The sequence below is a fragment of the Camelus bactrianus genome, chromosome 7 (assembly GCF_048773025.1).
Source record: "Camelus bactrianus isolate YW-2024 breed Bactrian camel chromosome 7, ASM4877302v1, whole genome shotgun sequence".
Lineage (NCBI taxonomy): Eukaryota > Metazoa > Chordata > Mammalia > Artiodactyla > Camelidae > Camelus > Camelus bactrianus.
Genome location: NC_133545.1, coordinates 14,086,577 through 14,105,069, shown reverse-complemented (window position 1 = coordinate 14,105,069; position 18,493 = coordinate 14,086,577). Strand labels below are relative to the sequence as shown.

Genomic DNA, 18,493 nt, shown 5'->3' with positions numbered 1-18,493 from the left:
TTCTTTTCTCTGATTTATTTTTATGTATATTACTGGTCACCATCTAATACACTGTGTATTTTACTTATTTATTTTTCTTATTTTCTATTCTCCCCTCACATCCCAGAAGGCAAACTGCATGAAGCAGGGATCTTTATAAATTCTGTTCAATCCTTTACCCTCCAATGCTTAGACTAGTCCCTGGCAGATTACGCACACCGCAGGTGCTCAATAAATAACTATGAAATAAATTTTTTATTTTTCAATTAAAGAGAAAAATTTTAATTCAAGTTGGTTTACAATGTTGTGTTAATTTCTGGAGTACAGCATAGTGAATCAGTTATACAAATATACACATATATATTCCGTTTCATATTCCTTTCCATTATAGGCTATTACAAGATATTGAATAAAGTTCCCCATGCTATTCAATAGAACCTTGCTGTCTATCTATTTTATGTATTATAGCTCATATCTGCAAATTCCCAACTCCCAATTTATCCCTTCACCCCCAACTTTCCCCACTGGTAATCACAAGTTTGTTTTCTATGTCTGAGTCTGCTTCTGTTTTGTAAATAAGATCATTTCTCTCATTTTTTTAGATTCCACATATAAATGATATCATATAGCATTTGTCTTTCTCTAATTTACTTCACTTAGTATGATAATCTCTAGGTCCATCCATGTTGTTGCAAATGGCATTATTTCATTCTTTTTTATGGCTGAGTAGCATTCCATTGTGTGTATGTGTGTGTGTGTGTGTGTGTGTGTGTGTATCACATCTTCCTTATCCAGTCATCTATTGATGGACATTTAGGTTGCTTCCATGTCTTGCTTATTGTAAACAGTGCTGCTATGAACATTGGGGTGCATGTATCTTTTTGAATTAGACTTTCCTCCGGATGTATGCTCAGGAGTGGGACTGCTGGATCATATGGTAAGTCTATTTTTAGTTTTTTTAAGGAAACTCCATACTGTTTTCCCCAGTGGCTTCACCAAACTACATTCCCACCAACAGTGTAGGAGGGTTCCCTTTCCACCATGCCCACTCCAGCATTTATTGTTTGTGGACTTTTTAATGATGGCCATTCTCATTGTAGTTTTGATTTGCATTTCTCTAATAGTTAGCAATGTTACAGAGAAGAAGGATTAAACTATCATGCATCTAATCTCTTGCCAGGAAAAATCTGAGCATATACTTAAGGCTCCAGCAGGGTCTCATCAAGAAAGAATCCGCTTAGATTTGGGGCCTTCCCTTCACTGAAGATGTAAGGCCAAACTTCCTGAGCTGCTGGCCAGTATACCTCTATTCAAAGGAAGAATGGATCTGAGATGGGAAAGAAAAAGCCTAACAGCATTCTTTGTCCCAAGATATGATGTTTTACTGATTCCAGAATTGGTTCTTTTAGAAGCCAATAGTAGATCTATTGGCAATAGTAGAACTGGAGGAGGGATTTCCCCCACAAAGTTAATGATCTATTTGAGAAAAAGATACAGGCATTTGCCATTAACCTAAAGGAAACATGAGGGACCTTGTTCTGTGGGCAGTGACTTCAAAAGATTCTGCCATGTATACAGTGGTACAGGATGGGAGGGGGACATCTAGGTGAGGCCTGAAGAGGTTAAGTCAGTGACCATTCCCCACTCTGTCATTGTCCTGGGAGAAGAGAGCATACGTCAAATTAGGATTAGAGAGTATAGTTTTCAAAACTTACTGAAGGTACTAAAATAGTGGGCTATACTTCTGGGAAAAGAAAACAGAAAATTAAATCTGAAAAGTATGCATACAACATATACTAATTAAAGGCCTATAGAGTAATGGTAAAAATATCTTAACATCTCTAAGGCCAGGAAAACTAGACTTCAACACATACCATCCTGAGGGCATTGATAATGGGCACCAAAGGGGAACCAACAAGAAAGGTCTAGGCTTGCTTACCAGGGGATCAATGAAACATGCAGAAAATGGGTTAAGAGGATGCCCAAGAAGCTTTCACAGAGAAAAGTGGTCATAAAAATTCTTTCTCAGAAAAAAATGGCATGATCTCTTGAAACAAAGGATGTACTAGAATTATCAGTCAGATAGGCAACCTGATTTTGCAAAAGGATGCTTTGCTGCCTAGTCCACAGGGTCAAAGAAAGCAATTAGTACCATTCAGTTCTAGCAAATTCCCAGAGCACACAATCTCCGGTAGAGAAATGTATTTGCATTTCCCTATGGCCCAAGCACAAGGCCACAGTCAGTAGGTATGTAGTTAAAGGGGGTGCTGACAATAATACAACACACATTTCACACCCTCCAGAAGGTCAAAGGTGCCAAGGTCCCAGGTGCTTCCCCTGCTCTGAGTTTACCGTCATTGAAGCTGTCATTGGTGGTAACGTGGGTGAATGGCGACTGGGCCCGAGGCTCCTCACACAGAGAGTAGCTGTGCTCAGCCTGGATGAGAGGCGCTGGGGATGTTGGGGAGGGCTCCACCTCCATGGACACACTCTTCTCCGAGAGGAAAGGGTCGTTCAGAAGCTGACCCAAGACGTTCTGGGAAAACTCATCCAGAAGCTCTGAGAAGTGCTATAAGAAACAAAGGAGGAAGAACTCAGTTTCTCCTAATCATGATCTAATACACACATATTCTAAGGAAAAATACCATCCACCACTTCAAATAAAGTCACTTATACACAATGCCCAGTTATCTATTGCTGTGGAGCAAAACACCCCAAAGGGCAGCTGCTTTAAACAACCACAATTTACTATTTCTCATTAGTCTGTGGGTTGGCTCAGCAGATGAGTCGATTTTACCTGGGTTCACTGACAGAGGCCCACATGAACCAGAAGGCTGGCCGGGGGCTGGGCTGGGACACTGTACACCTGGGCTTTTTTCTCAAAGAGGCTGTATCAGGCTAGGACTCACATGATGGTAGCAATGTTCCAAGAGGGAGAAAACCAAAGCTAGATGCCCTCAGAAGTCACACATCATCACTCCCTCCACATTCTTCAGGTCAAGTCAAGTGACAAGGCCAGCCCAGATTCATGGGGTGGGAAAATCGACACCACCTCTTGACCAGAAGAATGGCAAGACCACACTGCAGGCAAGTGTAAACAGGATAGCATGACTCACTTGGGGCCATCACTGAAATGATCTACCACATTTTACATTGGGAGTATTTTTAAATAAGGTGTCCGGTACTTCCGTAGCATTAAAGTGTTATTTATAGCAAAGTGTCAAGTTCAAAGGCATCAGAGACAGCTTCCCTCTATTCTCCCAACCACCCGGACTTTGTTCCTCTCCAATTTTTCCTTGATTTCTTCTTATCCTCCATCTCCAACACCACCAACCCTCCAGCCCCCAACCATGGCACGACCATGATATAGAAATGGTCGACACACACACTCACAGGGCGTCCTTAATTCTTGTTCCACTGCCCCACTCTAAAGGACTGTAACCCTATCCACTTGCCCTCACCGATGGGGATATTCACGATATGAGGTCTGTAAACATGGGTTTCTCAGCCTAAGCACTACTGACATTTTTTGGGCGGGTGGTGATTAGGTTCATTTATTTATTTACTTAATGGAGGTGTTGAGGATTGAACCTAGGACCTTGTGCATGCTAAGCATGCACTCTACCACTTGAGCTATACCCTCCTCACCTACTGACATTTTGGATGGGTAATTCTTTGTTCTGGGGGTGGGGCTGCGCATTGTTGGATGTTTAGCAGCATCCCTGACCTCTACCCACTAGACACCAGTAGGGAGTCCCTAGCTGTGAAAACCAAAAAATTCTCCAAACACTGCCAAAAGTCTCTAGGGGTCTAAGGCAGGACCATCCTTGGTTTAGAAGTACTGCTATAGAGTATATTAAAAATGATTATAATTTAATTTAATTTAAAAGTTACTCGGCACCAGCTGTTACAGCCACTTCTACCTTCTTAATGTTCCCTGAGTCACAGATCAACAGGTGTCATCCTTATCAATGAAACATTAGGGACAGTTCTGGTACAGGAGGGAAGTGAGGAAAGCAGACACAGCAATAAGAGGACTGACTGCAAATGGTAGACTCTTGGGACTCACAGGGTAGCTGAGTCCTACTGCTGAACTGAAGTGTTAGCCAAAGTGTTATAAAAATAAATGCAGCCGAGGGGTGGTGGGCAGAAGGTGACCCTAAGGTTAGAGTGCTAGGATTAGGATAGTTGTAGGGCAGAACTTCTCTAATGAAGGAGAGAAGCAGACCACAGAGAGGAGGCCCTTGTAGGCTAGGTCCTTAAAGCAGAGTTAGATCGCTGGGTTTCACCAACAGCACAAACATGAGAAATGGCTGCATCGCATCTGGACAGAAGGCAGAGAAGCCTCGGGCCACCGGCACATCCTAATAGGCACAGGTTGTCTACAAGAACAAGAGAAGGTGGCTGGGAGAGGGTTCTCTGTGCACAAACATATTTAGAACCGAAAGGTCCTTAGGAGCATCTAAGGCAAGCTGTCTGCATCACAATTACCAGGAGAATTTTGTTTTAGTTGTTTTATAATGAAGTATCTTAAGCATTCAAAAAATTATAAAAAATAGTTCCATGAATAAATTATGTACTCATTCCTTTCAAAAAAAATCTTATTTTCCATGTTTTCTATTGCAACATTTTTTTCTTTACTCTGTCTTTATTTTTTGAAAAAATAAAACACGGAAGGGAGGGTATGGTTCAGTGATAAAGTGCGTATTTAGCATGCTCGAGGTCCTGGGTTCAATCCCCAGAACTGCCATTGAAAAAAATACATAAATAAATGAACTTAATTTACCTCCCACAAAAAAAACCACAGAGGGAGAGGATAAGGATATAGCTCAGTGGTAGAGGGTGTGCTTTCAATCCCCAGTACCTCTGTATAGATAAATAAATAGATAAACAAATAAATACCTAAGCACTCTCTCCCACTTTTTAAAAATAAAGTGAAAAAAAATCCATTAAACTCCCATCCAACCCCCTTCTTCCTTCTCAAAGTTAACTACTACTCTGAACTTGGTGTTTCTTTTTCCCATCTAGGACATGACACTGTTACTACATAAGTTTGTTTCCACTACATATAGTTTAAATACATACTATTTAAACTTTAAATAAATAGTACCATACTTCATATATCCTCTGCAATGTTCTTCTCTCAAAAAAAGTTTTAGACCCTTTCATGTTTACGTATGTGGCTCTATTTCACTCATTTAAATTTCTGAATGGCATTATATTGTATTTATCCATTTCCTCTTGAGGGACATTTAAAGATTTTTTATTACATGATACTGTAATAAACATTACTGAACATGAAGGGAAAACTTAAAACATACAAATCCTATGACCCACCTTCAGAGCTTTTGATTTAGGAGGTCAAAGACATCCATACTAAAACTACCATCACACCTCTGATTCTAACGCTCACTTCAGTTTTTACTGAAGGTTGACCCCCATCTCTACTCTCTACCCTTCTCCCTACACCACTTTACAATTAAGTCCCTAGAAGTTCAGACATGCTCAAGGTCAGAGATTCATGGATTTTGCAGCTACCATCTAGTAAACCTTAGGTAGGTCCTGTGGCTACAAAATAATAAATAAAAAGATAGAAAAAGCCCCTGCCTACCTGAGCTTATCAACTAGGTTGGTGCTTCTCAGACTTTTCTGTGCATATGAATCACCTGGGAATCTTAAGACATAGATGCTGATTCACAAGCCTAGGTGGGCTCGAGATTCTGCATTACCAATCAGCTCCCAGGGAATGCTTCTGGTCCACAATAAGACTTTGCACAGCAAGGAGTGGAACAGCTTCAAGGCTAAGGGTGCAAAGCAGGTTTCCTGACTCTATGATAACGTGAAGCCAGGGTCTGATTCCCTAAGAGGCTCCCCAAAGACAAACCTACTGGTTACCTGATGGTGAATACTCTGCAAGTGTCTGACCAAACGCCTTTCAAGAACAAAATTAGGGAAACTAAAAGAGAAATAAATGACAAAGAATGTAAAATGCAAAAGCAAGAGCTGAACTCACAGGCCCTGCATTCCCCAGCCACACAGTTCTGTCCCTGAGCTGCAGGGTCAGCTCCGGCCAGCTGTGCTGGCCCTGCTAAGCCTCCAGAATCCCGTTCTATCCTGAGGCAAGGCTCTCTTTGATTGCCCATGCTTTCCCATGGAAGTTGCCAGGTTGGGCTACTCTGCTGACACTGTTTTCTTTCTCCTGAGCAGCACTAATGAATGTTTTCATGAACATCCCCTGAATAACCAGTAATAAACCTCTAGCTCTGCTAACCATCCCTGAACTCCCCTTACTTTGGATTTTGTAGTAATTATCATGTCATCAAATAATTTAGCCCTAAATGATAGGGAGCCCTGAAGAACTCACAGTTGTTATCAAGTGCATTAGGATAACCTCTCCTCTGGAAAAAGAAACTCAGAAAAAGGGACCAACTGTGCTTAACCACCAGCCACACCCAGGAACTTAGCAAAGTGGTGAGCACTGAAAAGGTCCCAGAGAGACACTTGTGATTGAAAGATACGCCCAACTTGTCCCAACCAGACGCTGTGACTCAGCCCAGCAAATTAGTTCCAGCTGGGTCGCCTTGGCAGTTGTGGGTCCTGGGACTCAGCAGATAGGTCAAGATCCCACCGCCAGTTCAAGGACCAGGCCAGAATTGACCCATCATTAATGCCAGCCAGTGAGAGAGGGCCATATGGTCTTGAAGGTCAAAAACTAGAGAAAGGAGCAAAGTGAGCCTCAAAAAGGGAACCTTTCTGGCTCCTGCAAATACTTTAGCAAAGGACTACTCATGTAGTAATCCAAGGGTTATAAAATTTCAGATGAATTCTTTCAAAGACATGGCATAATAGTACTTAACCATTCTGCCTAAGAGTTTCATCAAGCTTTATGGGTTTACAAAGCACTTCACAGCTTTTCCCTCAACCAAGGTTCACAACAATCCCGTGAAGTCAGCTGAAACCCATTGTCCAAGGTCTCAGTCACCTACTGTTAGAGCTTGGCCTTAAACTCAGATCCTCTTATTGCAGATTGACTGAACGTTCCCCACATTGTTTCTTCTAGGAAAGAGGTATTTGAGCCTTATAATCCAACTGCATGGAGAAGTTCTAACCAGCGTGAAAACATGATGCTCGTGATGGTCGTTAATGAAGACGTTGACGGGAGGCTCATCTGATGGGCTAAGTGCTTGACGTATTAGACTTTCAGAAAGTGAGCTAGGTACTTTCCCATAAGGCAGGCATATCCCCACTTATAGACGAGAAAACTGGGACTCAGGGTGGTTAGGTGCATGGCCTACCATTGGGATTGCACAACTAAATTGAGATTCCATACCAAATCTAGTCGGTTCCAAAGTCCATGCACTTTCTACCACAGAATGCTCCATCATTTAAGTCAGCCTCTAAAGCTGACACATAGTAGAGACGAGAGTTTGAAAAGATAGACTCACTGACAGCCTACTCACTCATCCATGAACACACAGTCTTCCACATTCAAAATATAGAAATGTGCCAGGTGGTTGTTAGATGGAGAGGCTCCTGGTACTTGCCTTTAGGAGCATGGTTCTGTCAAAGGGTTCAGAGTAACATCACAGACTCTCGAGGTTGGAAGAAACCTGCCCTGTCTCATGACATGAATGTTCCTCATCTCCTCAGTGAAGAGGCATGGCAACTTTCTTTATGAGTCTGTATCAAGGTCTTGTCTCCTCATTATTGAAGACCTGGCATTTAATATCCTGCAACCATCCTGTAAAGTCTTGTCTCCCTTTATTCTAATACGTGATATTTTCATTCCAACCCTAATGGTGTCCATATGACATTGGAACAATACACCTTTGGAGCCAGACAACCCTGAACTTGAATGCTGGCTCCTAGCTGTGCAAATCTGAACAAGATTCTTCAGTTCTCTAAACCGTGGTTTGCTCCAACTGAATGGCGAGGATAACAATAGCACCAGCTTCCTGATGTGATGATTAAATTAAACAGTGCATGTGATGCACCTAACACTTCCCTGGCACAGCAATCCATTTTTCAAAAAGCTCTTTAAAAAAAGACAAAACCCTATCAAAATTAAAACAGTAACATGTTGGCATTCTCTGCTTGTACACTGATTCCTCACACTGTTCTTCCTAGAATATCCTTTCATTTTCCCCAATATCTATCAGGAAACTACCTAAGACAAAACAAACCTATTTCTTTTATGAAGTCATCCTAGATGGACACAGCTTGATCTTTTACTTCCCTGACCAACAGCCCTTCAAAGAAGTATTTCTTCATTTGACTTTTTTTTAAAAGTTTTCTTTGATATTTTTTTCACTGCCAACTTAAAGTTTTGTCATTAGGCCTTATAAACTCTATAACCCAGACATAAATATTTTTACCCATCCTCTCTGAGCCTGGCACACAGATCATAGATCATATGTCCTCACCAATTTTCTCTTGTTTCCATCTATTATCATTCTGCAATATCCTGGCCAAACAGTAAATAAATCTAAATTAGAGCCTAGGCCTCCCAATGATTATAAATAAATGCTATCAAATGTTTTAAACAAGTGTCCAACCTTACATATCAGATAAATTAAGAGAAGTTGCTAACCTTACATAAATGACTAACTTTATAAAAAGTTACCCTTGCTCTGAAGCCTTTACATTTGTAAATGTGTTTGCAGGTCATTAACTAGTTGTCAAAGGAGCTTGCAAGGAAAGAGTGGTTTAACGTCTGGGCAGCCTCCTGCTGCTAACAATTGCCCCGAGAAGAGAATGGGGGTCATGAGGATGAGGAAAGGGAAGTAAAGCAAGAGGAAAATGGATTCCTACTTCTTGAGCTCAGGTAATTGGCTGCATTAAGCTCCTAAGCTGACTTCCTTGTATTGCTCACCAAAGAGGTTCACTCACCCAACAGTGAGCAGCTACTCTGAGGAAGGCCTGGGCTGGGTGAGGCAGTGGACAGAAAGATGGTTATGGGTCATCTTATAAAACAGACACTGTCCTGAGATGTGACATGATTTACCTGAAGTATGTTGTATGACTGCTGTGCTCAGAGCAGGTTCTAAAGTGATTCTGTCTGCTGAGGTGGGCCCAATAGGCATCTTTTGTGCTAAACCAGAGTGGAGATGGGAGTTCTAGTCCCAGCCCTGCACCTCGCTGGTTGTCATCCCGCTCTTCTGGATTCTGTCTCCTTGTCTGCAAAACTGTGTGTGTGTGCTGGAAGGTTGGGGGAAGTGATGGAGTAGACTTTGGACTTGGTCAGTAGTTTCTCACCTTTTTTGGATGTGTAGACTCTTTTGAGAATCTAATGAAAGCCTCCTGCTGGAAAGATGCCCACGGGCACACACAGTGCAGATTCCAGGGGGCCCAGGGGACCAAGGCTGGGGGAGGATTCCATGGCCCCCCAGGGAAACACTCTCAGCAGAGGTGGTAATAGGAACACACGACGAGTTATCTGTCATTGCTGACAATCTACTCAGCTCTGCTACACTATAATTTTCTAAAATGTCGCAGGAGACATTAAAATGGAAAAACTTTGCAACTTAAGAAAAGGAGGAGGGAAAACGCCCTCTTTCTGCTTCTTGGGTTTGCTTAGCTTTGCCCATTACCCTGCCCAGGGACAGTGAAGCGGGCGGGGCGCAGGTTCCAAAAACAGAACTTGACCCTCCCTGGGAGGGTCTGGTCCAAGGGCTGCCCACCGCCCACGCCCACAAAGATCCTATTCTCCAGGGCTGCTGCCTGGAAACGGCTGCCTTTGCTGCTGGCCTCTGGCTGGAGGCTCAATTTCACGCAGAGGAAAAAGGGTTTTTACTGAAAAACAGCAGCTAGGAGACTTGCCCAGAGCACAGAATGCTCCAAAGACTGCAGTCACAGATGTAGTGGACATGGTAGGGGCAAGCTGACAGCCGCCAAAGCCTCAAAGAAACGCAGAGAAATAATTTTCAGGGCGCACCTCACACTCACTTTAGAAATCAAGCTTTCCCTCCAGTAAAACACAGTTCGCCTGTATTGAGGAGGAGAGAAAAAGGAGGGAGGGAGGGAAGGAAAGGGGAAGGAGGAGGTATCCTCCCCCCTCCACTCTCCCAGGGGCCCACCTTCAAAAAGCTGCACCTTAGACCTAAGGGGGTTCTTGCCCTGCATACGTGCCCTGTGCACATACCCCACAGAAAATGGCCAGGTGACCACCTGGAGATAAAAAGGCTCACGAGTCAAACTCTAATACAGTGAACTTTTAAGGGGACCCAATTTTTTTCTGATACCAAAATTTAGGTACATGTTTCTCTAAATTGAAAAAAAAAAAAGAGAGAGCTGAGGGTTGGAACTCTATTACACAAGCGGTTTGGTAGTTTGGGTTTTTTTTTTTCCTTCGATGAAGTTATGTTGGCTTTATTGAAATTTCACAAGCAGTAGCAAAAATTCTTTTTTAAAGAGCCATATTCCAAAACATGCATACTTTGGTTTGTAATATCCAGATATGCCTTTCTCTATAAAAGAAGTATGTGAAATAGGTCAAATTATAAAGGGACCAGGGATGTTTATTTAAAGGAAACTTGCTATAAGTTCATTGGTAGGATATATTTTATTTTTTGTAAAAAGGATCACCCCTAATTTATTTATTATGTAAATATGAAGTTTTACATATGCTATTTGCTTTAAGGGTGATGTACCAATTCTAATTCCTTTTAAGTTACATCATTTTTCATCATTAAAATAGGTAATGATGCACTTTCTCCAAATGCATTCCAATTCTGAATGGTCTACAGCTGTTCTTAGCTTAACATTTGATGTGAAAAAATTCACTGTCTTATTTTATACAGACATACCAGTTAATGAGATTAAAACATTCATGAGTGGCTCCTACTGGCAAAAGAGAGCTAAGAGTTTAAAAGTTAGCTAAAGTTCACAAAGAAACTCAATCTGCCTACTTCTTGGCTCACTTATACATATAGCTGCAGATACCCCAAAATGCACTTCTTAGTTCTCTCTGAATCCAAACTAGCCTTAGCCTGGTAGAAGGCTCTCCTTCTATGACTTAACAGTATCTAATTAGTGCCTGTAGGGATAAAAATGTCAAGAAAATATAATAGCAATAATAATAACATCATCTTCCATGTTCAACACACCATGGTTTACAAATGACAAAGACACTTCCACATCATTATTGTATCTGATCTTGACAAGATCAAGGATTATCCAGAGCGCAGAGATGGAGATTGTGGAACAGAGTAGAGTAGGGCAGGATTCCTGGCTTTTGATTCCCAGTCCCATGTATTTTCAGCACAGCCTGTTGCCTCCCAATTGGTAACGCAGAGAATTCAGCAACCAGATTCCTGATTGTCAGATGCTTCTTGAATTGCAACATGGGTCTGAGATCAGGGCAATCTCCTCGTATTATGGGAGGAAATCCTTAGGATCCTTTCAGAGCAGACAGGACCATTCCAGAAGTAAGTTATATTCCATATCAGATGGAGAGGTCCTCTTTAATCTGTTTTGAGAAACTCAAACCATCCCCCAGAGTCCTTTTCTTGCCATAACGGACAGCTGACTCCCCACAACAAATAAAAGCCCTTCAAAATCATGATCAAACCAACCATTCGAGGCTGAGCAGTACAGAATCTGCCATTCTGCTTTTTCCATCCACAGTGGGAGAGCCACAGAGACTGGGATGCTGAGAGGCAGCCATCTTGACGACCGATTCTTCCCTCCTGCCTTCTCCACTCTGATCCCTAAATCCAGATTCTACCTCCACACTCTCAGTGGGAGTGCCAGTGACCCAGCAGGGCTTTCAGCCTGACCTGTCCTGCATGCCAAGGCCAACAGTATGTTTGCCTTTAAACGTCCACACCTAAAGCTCCAACATAAACTCAAAGTCCAAATTCCCCCACAGTTAGAGTTAAAATAGATTTAAATTCCTTATTCACCATCTCCCAGTTAAAGTCTCTAAAGGGTTTCTTCCTAATTGATGGTTTATCTTTTGTTGGTTCTCTTTCTGTCCTTTATCTTCAATTTGTGGTTTTCAACCCCTTTGTGTTCTCATTATATAAGCAAATTCAGAGGCTGTTTTGGTCAGGCTCTTCCAATTGGGTCTCCTACCCCCTCTACAAACATATCTTCTCCTCTCAGACTCCTTCCACTCTCTTAAACAGAAAACAGCTGCCTCTTCCCTCTTCCATCACATTATCAACACTCCCACTAGGAAACACCCAGGGCATTCCCTCATATCCTTCAGTGAAGGCCCAAGCTAAGATATTCATTGTTTCTACTCTCTCGGGTCCTACTCTAAAATAACTAAAATCTGGTATTTTGCCATTCCAGAAAAACTTCCAATTATGATAAGAGGCTCCAAATCATAGACTGATAAAGCATGAAGGAATGTTGGAAATCATCTGAGTCTACCCAGTCATTCCAATTTGAGAAAACCGAGGTCCAGGGTAGTACATGAAATCAAACAGTTGAGGGTTGAGCTCTTTACATTGTGGATTGTGTAATAAGAAAGATAATGGCTAACCACAGGGATCACCAAATGGATGACTGAAGAGAGTCCCACAGACTTTCTCCAGGGAATTCTTTGAATAGGATGTATGTTTTGCAATAAAGAACTCTATCTCCAAGTCAAGATCCAATGCCAAAGATGTCAGGTATGAAAAATTAAAGGAGTCATAAAGTTTTTATTAAAAAAAATGGCATACTCCCTCGAAAGCTATCCTTTATTTGTGAGCCAGATATGTTGTAAGAATAACTGAGATAATCTCATCCCTAGAGTGCACGCAGGGGAAAAGGGGGAGTGTTTCAGAAGTACAAAGTATTATCTGCCTTGTTTTGTAAACGTACAGGGGTGACTCACAGCCAAAAACCTACCCCTTCACCCCCAGATAAGAGCAAGGAAAAATTCAGAGGTTGCCAAACTGGGAGTCCCAGGCAGGTTCTGGCTGAAAGCCACTTAGATTCTCCCTCTGTCAGATCTCACACACATGCTCCACCTCCACCTCTCGGGAATGCTAGCCTACTGAAACATACTAGAGAATCTTAACCATCTGAAAGAATGCTTTATGCGCTGGCATCATGAGTCAGAAGGCACGTATTCCAGATCAGCTCTGTAATTATCAGCAGTAACCTTGGGCAAATCACTCATGCTTTCTGTTCCATCTGAAATTAGGAAAAATATAATCTGCCTTCCAAAATTGTTGTGAAGACAAAATGAAATCATAGTCTGATCCAGATACAATATAGTACCATGGTAAGTGAAAATCGGCTAAGGGCAATTAGTGGGCTGTGGACATGAAAGCTACATGACAGTCATCTACACAGTTATTTCTAACCTCTATCCTGACTAGCCAGTTAGCAACGACCAATTTAGGAAGCATGGCATCCGACTGTCTGCTCCTGCATGCTCCTTCCCCTTAAGAAGCTCAACCCAGTGAGGTAATAAACCCTCTCTTATCTCCAAGTGCTACGAGAATCCAGGAGTTCAACAGCCTGGTCAGTACAGGACATCTTGGGACAGTAGGAAGTGAAAAACCACCAATTAGCTCTCTGTTACCCTGCCTGCTCCAGTCTGAGCCATTAACTCCAGCCCCATTAGTAGAAACCAGAGAGACTGGAAAGGCAAGCTCCATTATTTTAAAAGAAGATGAAGTTAGGAGATATAAACCACTCACCCCGTGCCCAAAAAAGAAGCAAGAAGCTGATATTTCTCAATAAATGTTAGCTGTTTTATTGTTGCTGTTACTACATGCCTTGCTGAAACTGGGACAATTATTAAACATTTTTCTGATCTATCAGCCTAAGAACACTATAAAAAATTACAAGGCTCATTAAATATCGTTTATTCTTAGTGATCTCATACTAGCTTGCTTACCAAGGGGTTCAAGGTTCAGTTCATCATTCATAATTGATACAACTTCCATTTCCCCTTTTGAAAACCAGGACCACATCTCCAGTCTCAAACACCTCTTCCATTCCCTGCAGTCTTCCACAGACCATCAGCAACACTTTAACCACATCCATATGTTTATTCAGTGCTCTTTCTTTGCTTTAACCAGCAATTATAATTTTTATGTAAACCTCTCACTCAAATATTTATAAGAGCCAAACTAGATTATCAAGTTCCCTCTTTGGTGGTACTGTTGACCAAAAAAGACCCAGAAAACCCAAAGTAAGCCATTAAGAAGAATGAGATCGTCATCCAGTGGGCAACTTAGAGTCCACGACAGTGCACCAGCAGAAGTGGAGAAAAACAGAGCAACTTGGTTGTAAGAAAATGTCCTGGACATGCTCAAAAATTCCTTACCCTGATCTAAGCAGCAGCCAGGCAAATCTTTCCCAACAGATGGGTATGTTCAGGTTATCAAGTCTCGTTCTAGAAGTGGAGTCCAGGTGCTCCAAAAGGTACCCCTCTAAGTGCTTTTAACACTAGGATAGTCCCTGTCATCTAGCGTCCTGCTCTTCCTCTTCATTTGGCCTTGGAAGAGTTGGACAATGTCTAAGTTAGGTGAAAAAAAAAAGAGGCTATAATACTCTCTTTCTAAGAAAGATCATAAATGGAATCTAGTGATCTCAGAGTTGCTCTGAGAATAAGCAAATGAAGACCTTCTGCAGCCCCTCTGGGAAACACGTGCAAACACCATGTTAAAACTTAATACCAAACAGCTTAACTGAGTCCTTTTCTCCCAAAGACAATGTAGAACAATGCTTCTACATTTTTTTTTCATGATTGGACATTGGTGGATAACTGCTTACTGTATCATGAATTGGAAGCCTTTGTCTTCTGCTCATAAAAGATTCTTTTCTCTTGGCCATAAAGCCAATAGTCTCAAAAATGACATAAGGTTTGAATGTAACAATGATGCAATGCCTTGATGGGGCTGGGGGAATATTTTGGAAAGAAAGTCAGCAAAGCTTCATTAATAAATAATATGATAAGTCAAAGGGTAGCTGCAGGCGTAGTAGGAAGAATGCTCTATTTGGAATTAAAAAGTTTGGGTTTAGACCCAGCTCTGTCACAACATGGCTCTGTGACCTCAGGCAAGTCATTTAACCTATCTGGATCTCTTCTTTTAAAATACAAAATAAAAAAATAGGACCAGCTGGTCTCCCAGGTCCCCTGCAGCTCCAACATTCTGAGACCGGTTATGATGTAGGTGGCCTCTGCTTCCAAGCACCTAAGGGAATAAAATAGCCTGAAAACAAATTTCAAGCCTGAGTCAGTGTTCCCTGCAACTCCCTCTCTCTGGCCTTTTCTGAGACTCTTTTGGCAAAGAATTAGTTCCCCTGAGGATGGCTGAGTTAACAGCTGGACAGTATTGGCTGACTTCTGCTTTTGAACAGCTGGTCTATGAGACAAACAACCAGACAGGCTTTTGTTAGAAAAAAATGACTCAATTTTTACAGGCCAAGGTTAGATGGAGAAAAAATAGACTTAAAAATTTCTATACTGCTTTCTCCTGATCCCCCTCCCCTTACATGGACCAGTCCCCTTCTAACCTCAGCTATGCAGACCCCGCTATGAGAAATGGGGGAGAGAGAGAGGACTAGACAGTTTCTAGGAAGCCTCAGAAAAAAGTTCATGGCCAAAATTTCTTGTTTTCTTCTCTGTTCCTTTCAAGAAACCAAAAGTTTTAAAGTGGCTAGAGGTTCTCAAACAGACCAGGTTGGAATTTTAGACACAAAGATTCTTCATTGATTGGGATTGTCCCGAACATTACAGGTCCCCTAGGCACTAAACACTAGTAGTTTCCCCTCCCCATCATTATGTCAACCTAAAATGCTACCATATATTTCTAAAAGCAAAAGAAACTGCCTTTCAACATGTAGACTTGGCTGGATTATGAGGCATCTTTATGTTGATTCAGGTTATTCCTGTGGGTCTGTTTTCATTATCATAAAAAATTCTCTTGATAACCATCTGGGTCATTGAATTATATTCCCTCCACTGCCTAATGAACAATATCAGAGCACCCCTTTCCCCCATTAATCCCAATATTCTCAACATTTGCAAAGCTCAGATTTCTAATAGGTTAAACCTCTAACTTTTAAAAGTTCGGCCTTGTAATAAACGGATCCTTTCCTCACCTTTGTTTAAACAGGCCATTTGGAAGGGAAAGGGAAAGAAAAACAGCAACTCACAAAGCTGTACACAGTCCGTGTGTCGGACGAAGGTGCAGCTGGACCACCTTGCTGACTCGTGATGTCTGTAACGTGCAGTAAAATTAGTAAATTGTGCCAGTGCTAATACTCCAGTCTCAACAAAGTGGTTTGTTTATTAGGGCTTCTAGCTCACAAAAAGAGGTATTTAAAAACTCTACACGTTGTAGCCTTGGGAACAGACCAGGGGAAAAGTAAACACAAAGCACAAGTCTCGCCTTTGCGAGCAGCAAGCCCTGCATCGACGACATCAGAGCACCCAGCGAGTGAAGATAAATGAAGCAAGCACTGGGCGAACACCACAGCATCTTCACAACTGCTAAGAAAAATGTACTGCTCCAAGGTGGTAACCCTGGCTCCCACCTATCTGAAACTTACAATAGCCCATATAAGATTGTTTCAATGAACTGAAGCATATCTAAGTGCATAGTTATTAAAAACAGTTATTGTAGAAAGCTATTTGTTAATAAATGATCATAATATATATCAAAGTGAAAATATATTACAAAAACTGAATTCCCTATTTTTTGATTATAGAGATTGTATGTAAATGCTATAATGCGGAAATTTATGGACAAAAAAAATTCAGTAAGTTCACTATTAAAATGTATCTGTCTGTATCATGAAAAAAAGAGAAATGTATTGGATATCTGGCAAAATGTTGACAGTACTTACTGTAATAACAAATGTGGTTTTTTTGTTCTTATATATTTTTTCTACAGGGAAATCTACCAGTTTATAAAGGATGGGAAAGTATTTGTTTTTTTAAAAACAGACTCCATTTAATCGAATTAAGTGAGACCTGGTTTCAGCAGTCCTCAGGGAACAAAGAACAGTGAGGACAGCTGACTAGAGACAACATTTTCTGCCCAGAAGACGGATATTCTATATTTTGTTCCTGATAAAAAAATAAACCACTGGCAGGCACAGGCTTAAAAGTCGCCTCTGGAGGATGACTATACTGCATCTTCCCGAAACTTTGCATGTTAAATGGACAAAAACCTCCTCTCTGGTTTCGTCCTCCATGTTGAGAGCAATCAGGACCCACAACAACTGAGCCTTTCTCCAGCAAGCACCTCTACCTACAGGTCACGTGCAGGGTTAGTCTCAAAACAGCTTCCATCCGGATCTCCGCATGAAACAGAATCGCAAACACTGGCAATGAGCTCCTCTCATTCACCCTCTCCTCACCGAGGTGGGCCCTGAAGCAGCTCCCAACAATTGCCCTATCAGTAACACTTTTTCTTTTAGAAATCAAAGTTTCCACCCCAAGCCGCTATAATTAAGTTTTCATCCCTAGATGGTACTTAGTGGTAGTTTCTGTTCTTTCATGACTTGGGGCCCCCGGCCACATTCCTAACATAGTATCTTCGATCCTGCTCTCCAATCCCATGCCCTCTTCACAGATGACAGTCTGCTAAATGGGGAGAATAGACAAGCACTGTTACTTTACTCTCTCGGCCTCTGTAGGAGGGTGAATTCTAAGATGACCCCAAGATTCCTGCTCCCTAGTGGACACACCCTATAAGGTCCCCCCAAGTGTGGCCTGGTGGCCTAGGGACATGATGGATGGCCTTCTGTGAGTGCCTGGTTACACTGTGGGGAAGGTGATTTTGCAGATGTAATTAGAGTACCAATTTAGTTGACTTCGAGTGCATCAAGACGGGAGTTTACCCTGAGTGTTCTTCACTTAATCAAGTGAGCCCTTTCAAAGAAGGTCCAAAAGTCAGAGACAGAGTCTTCTGCAGGCCTGGAAGTAGCTGGCCATCAAGAATTCTACAGATGCAAGAAACTGAATTCTACCAACAACCACCAGCTCAGAGGGACTGTAGCCCAGCTGACACCGGACGGCAGTTTGGTGAGTGAGTCCCTGAGCAGAGGACTAGTGAAGCTGTAGCCAGATTCCTGATCCAGGGAAAGTGTGAGATAATACATGTTGCTGTTTTAAGTCACTAAGTTTGTGATCATTTGTTACACGGCAATAGAAAATGAATACACCCACCACTGGCCATGTATCTGTCCACTCCCTTGCCCACACTCTTGTTCCTGTCCACCCCCTCTGAGGATGTCTACATGGAGGAAAAAAGAATCCTGGGGACAAGAGGGCTGGAGACTCTGTGATCCTTGGAGTCAGCCTCAAACTGGGGAGGGAGGCCCACCTGGCGACGACTTGTCTGAGGCACTCCACCCGTTTCTCGAACCCAAAGCTTTGCCTCCCCTCCCTCTGTTCACGCCTTCTGGGAAGTCAGGTTTACATGGTGGCTGTGACTCAATACCTGGCCTCCCAGATCCCAGATCTAGGTTTGAATAAATCTTTTTCCTGATACACCGGCCAAAGCCAAACTGATATTTTTTGAAGAAACTTTTACAGGAAAACCAAGGGAAGGAA

General features: G+C 42.0%; 1 protein-coding gene across 1 annotated transcript in view; it reads right to left on the bottom strand.

Annotated features, from left to right (window-relative positions):
• Window positions 1-18,493, bottom strand: part of CREB3L2 (cAMP responsive element binding protein 3 like 2) — a 107,766-nt gene that overhangs the window by 40,734 nt on the left and 48,539 nt on the right. The window contains exon 2 of the mRNA XM_010947492.3: window positions 2,332-2,548. Coding sequence (XP_010945794.1) covers window positions 2,332-2,548 — 217 coding nt within the window. The remainder of the gene's footprint in view (window positions 1-2,331; window positions 2,549-18,493) is intronic.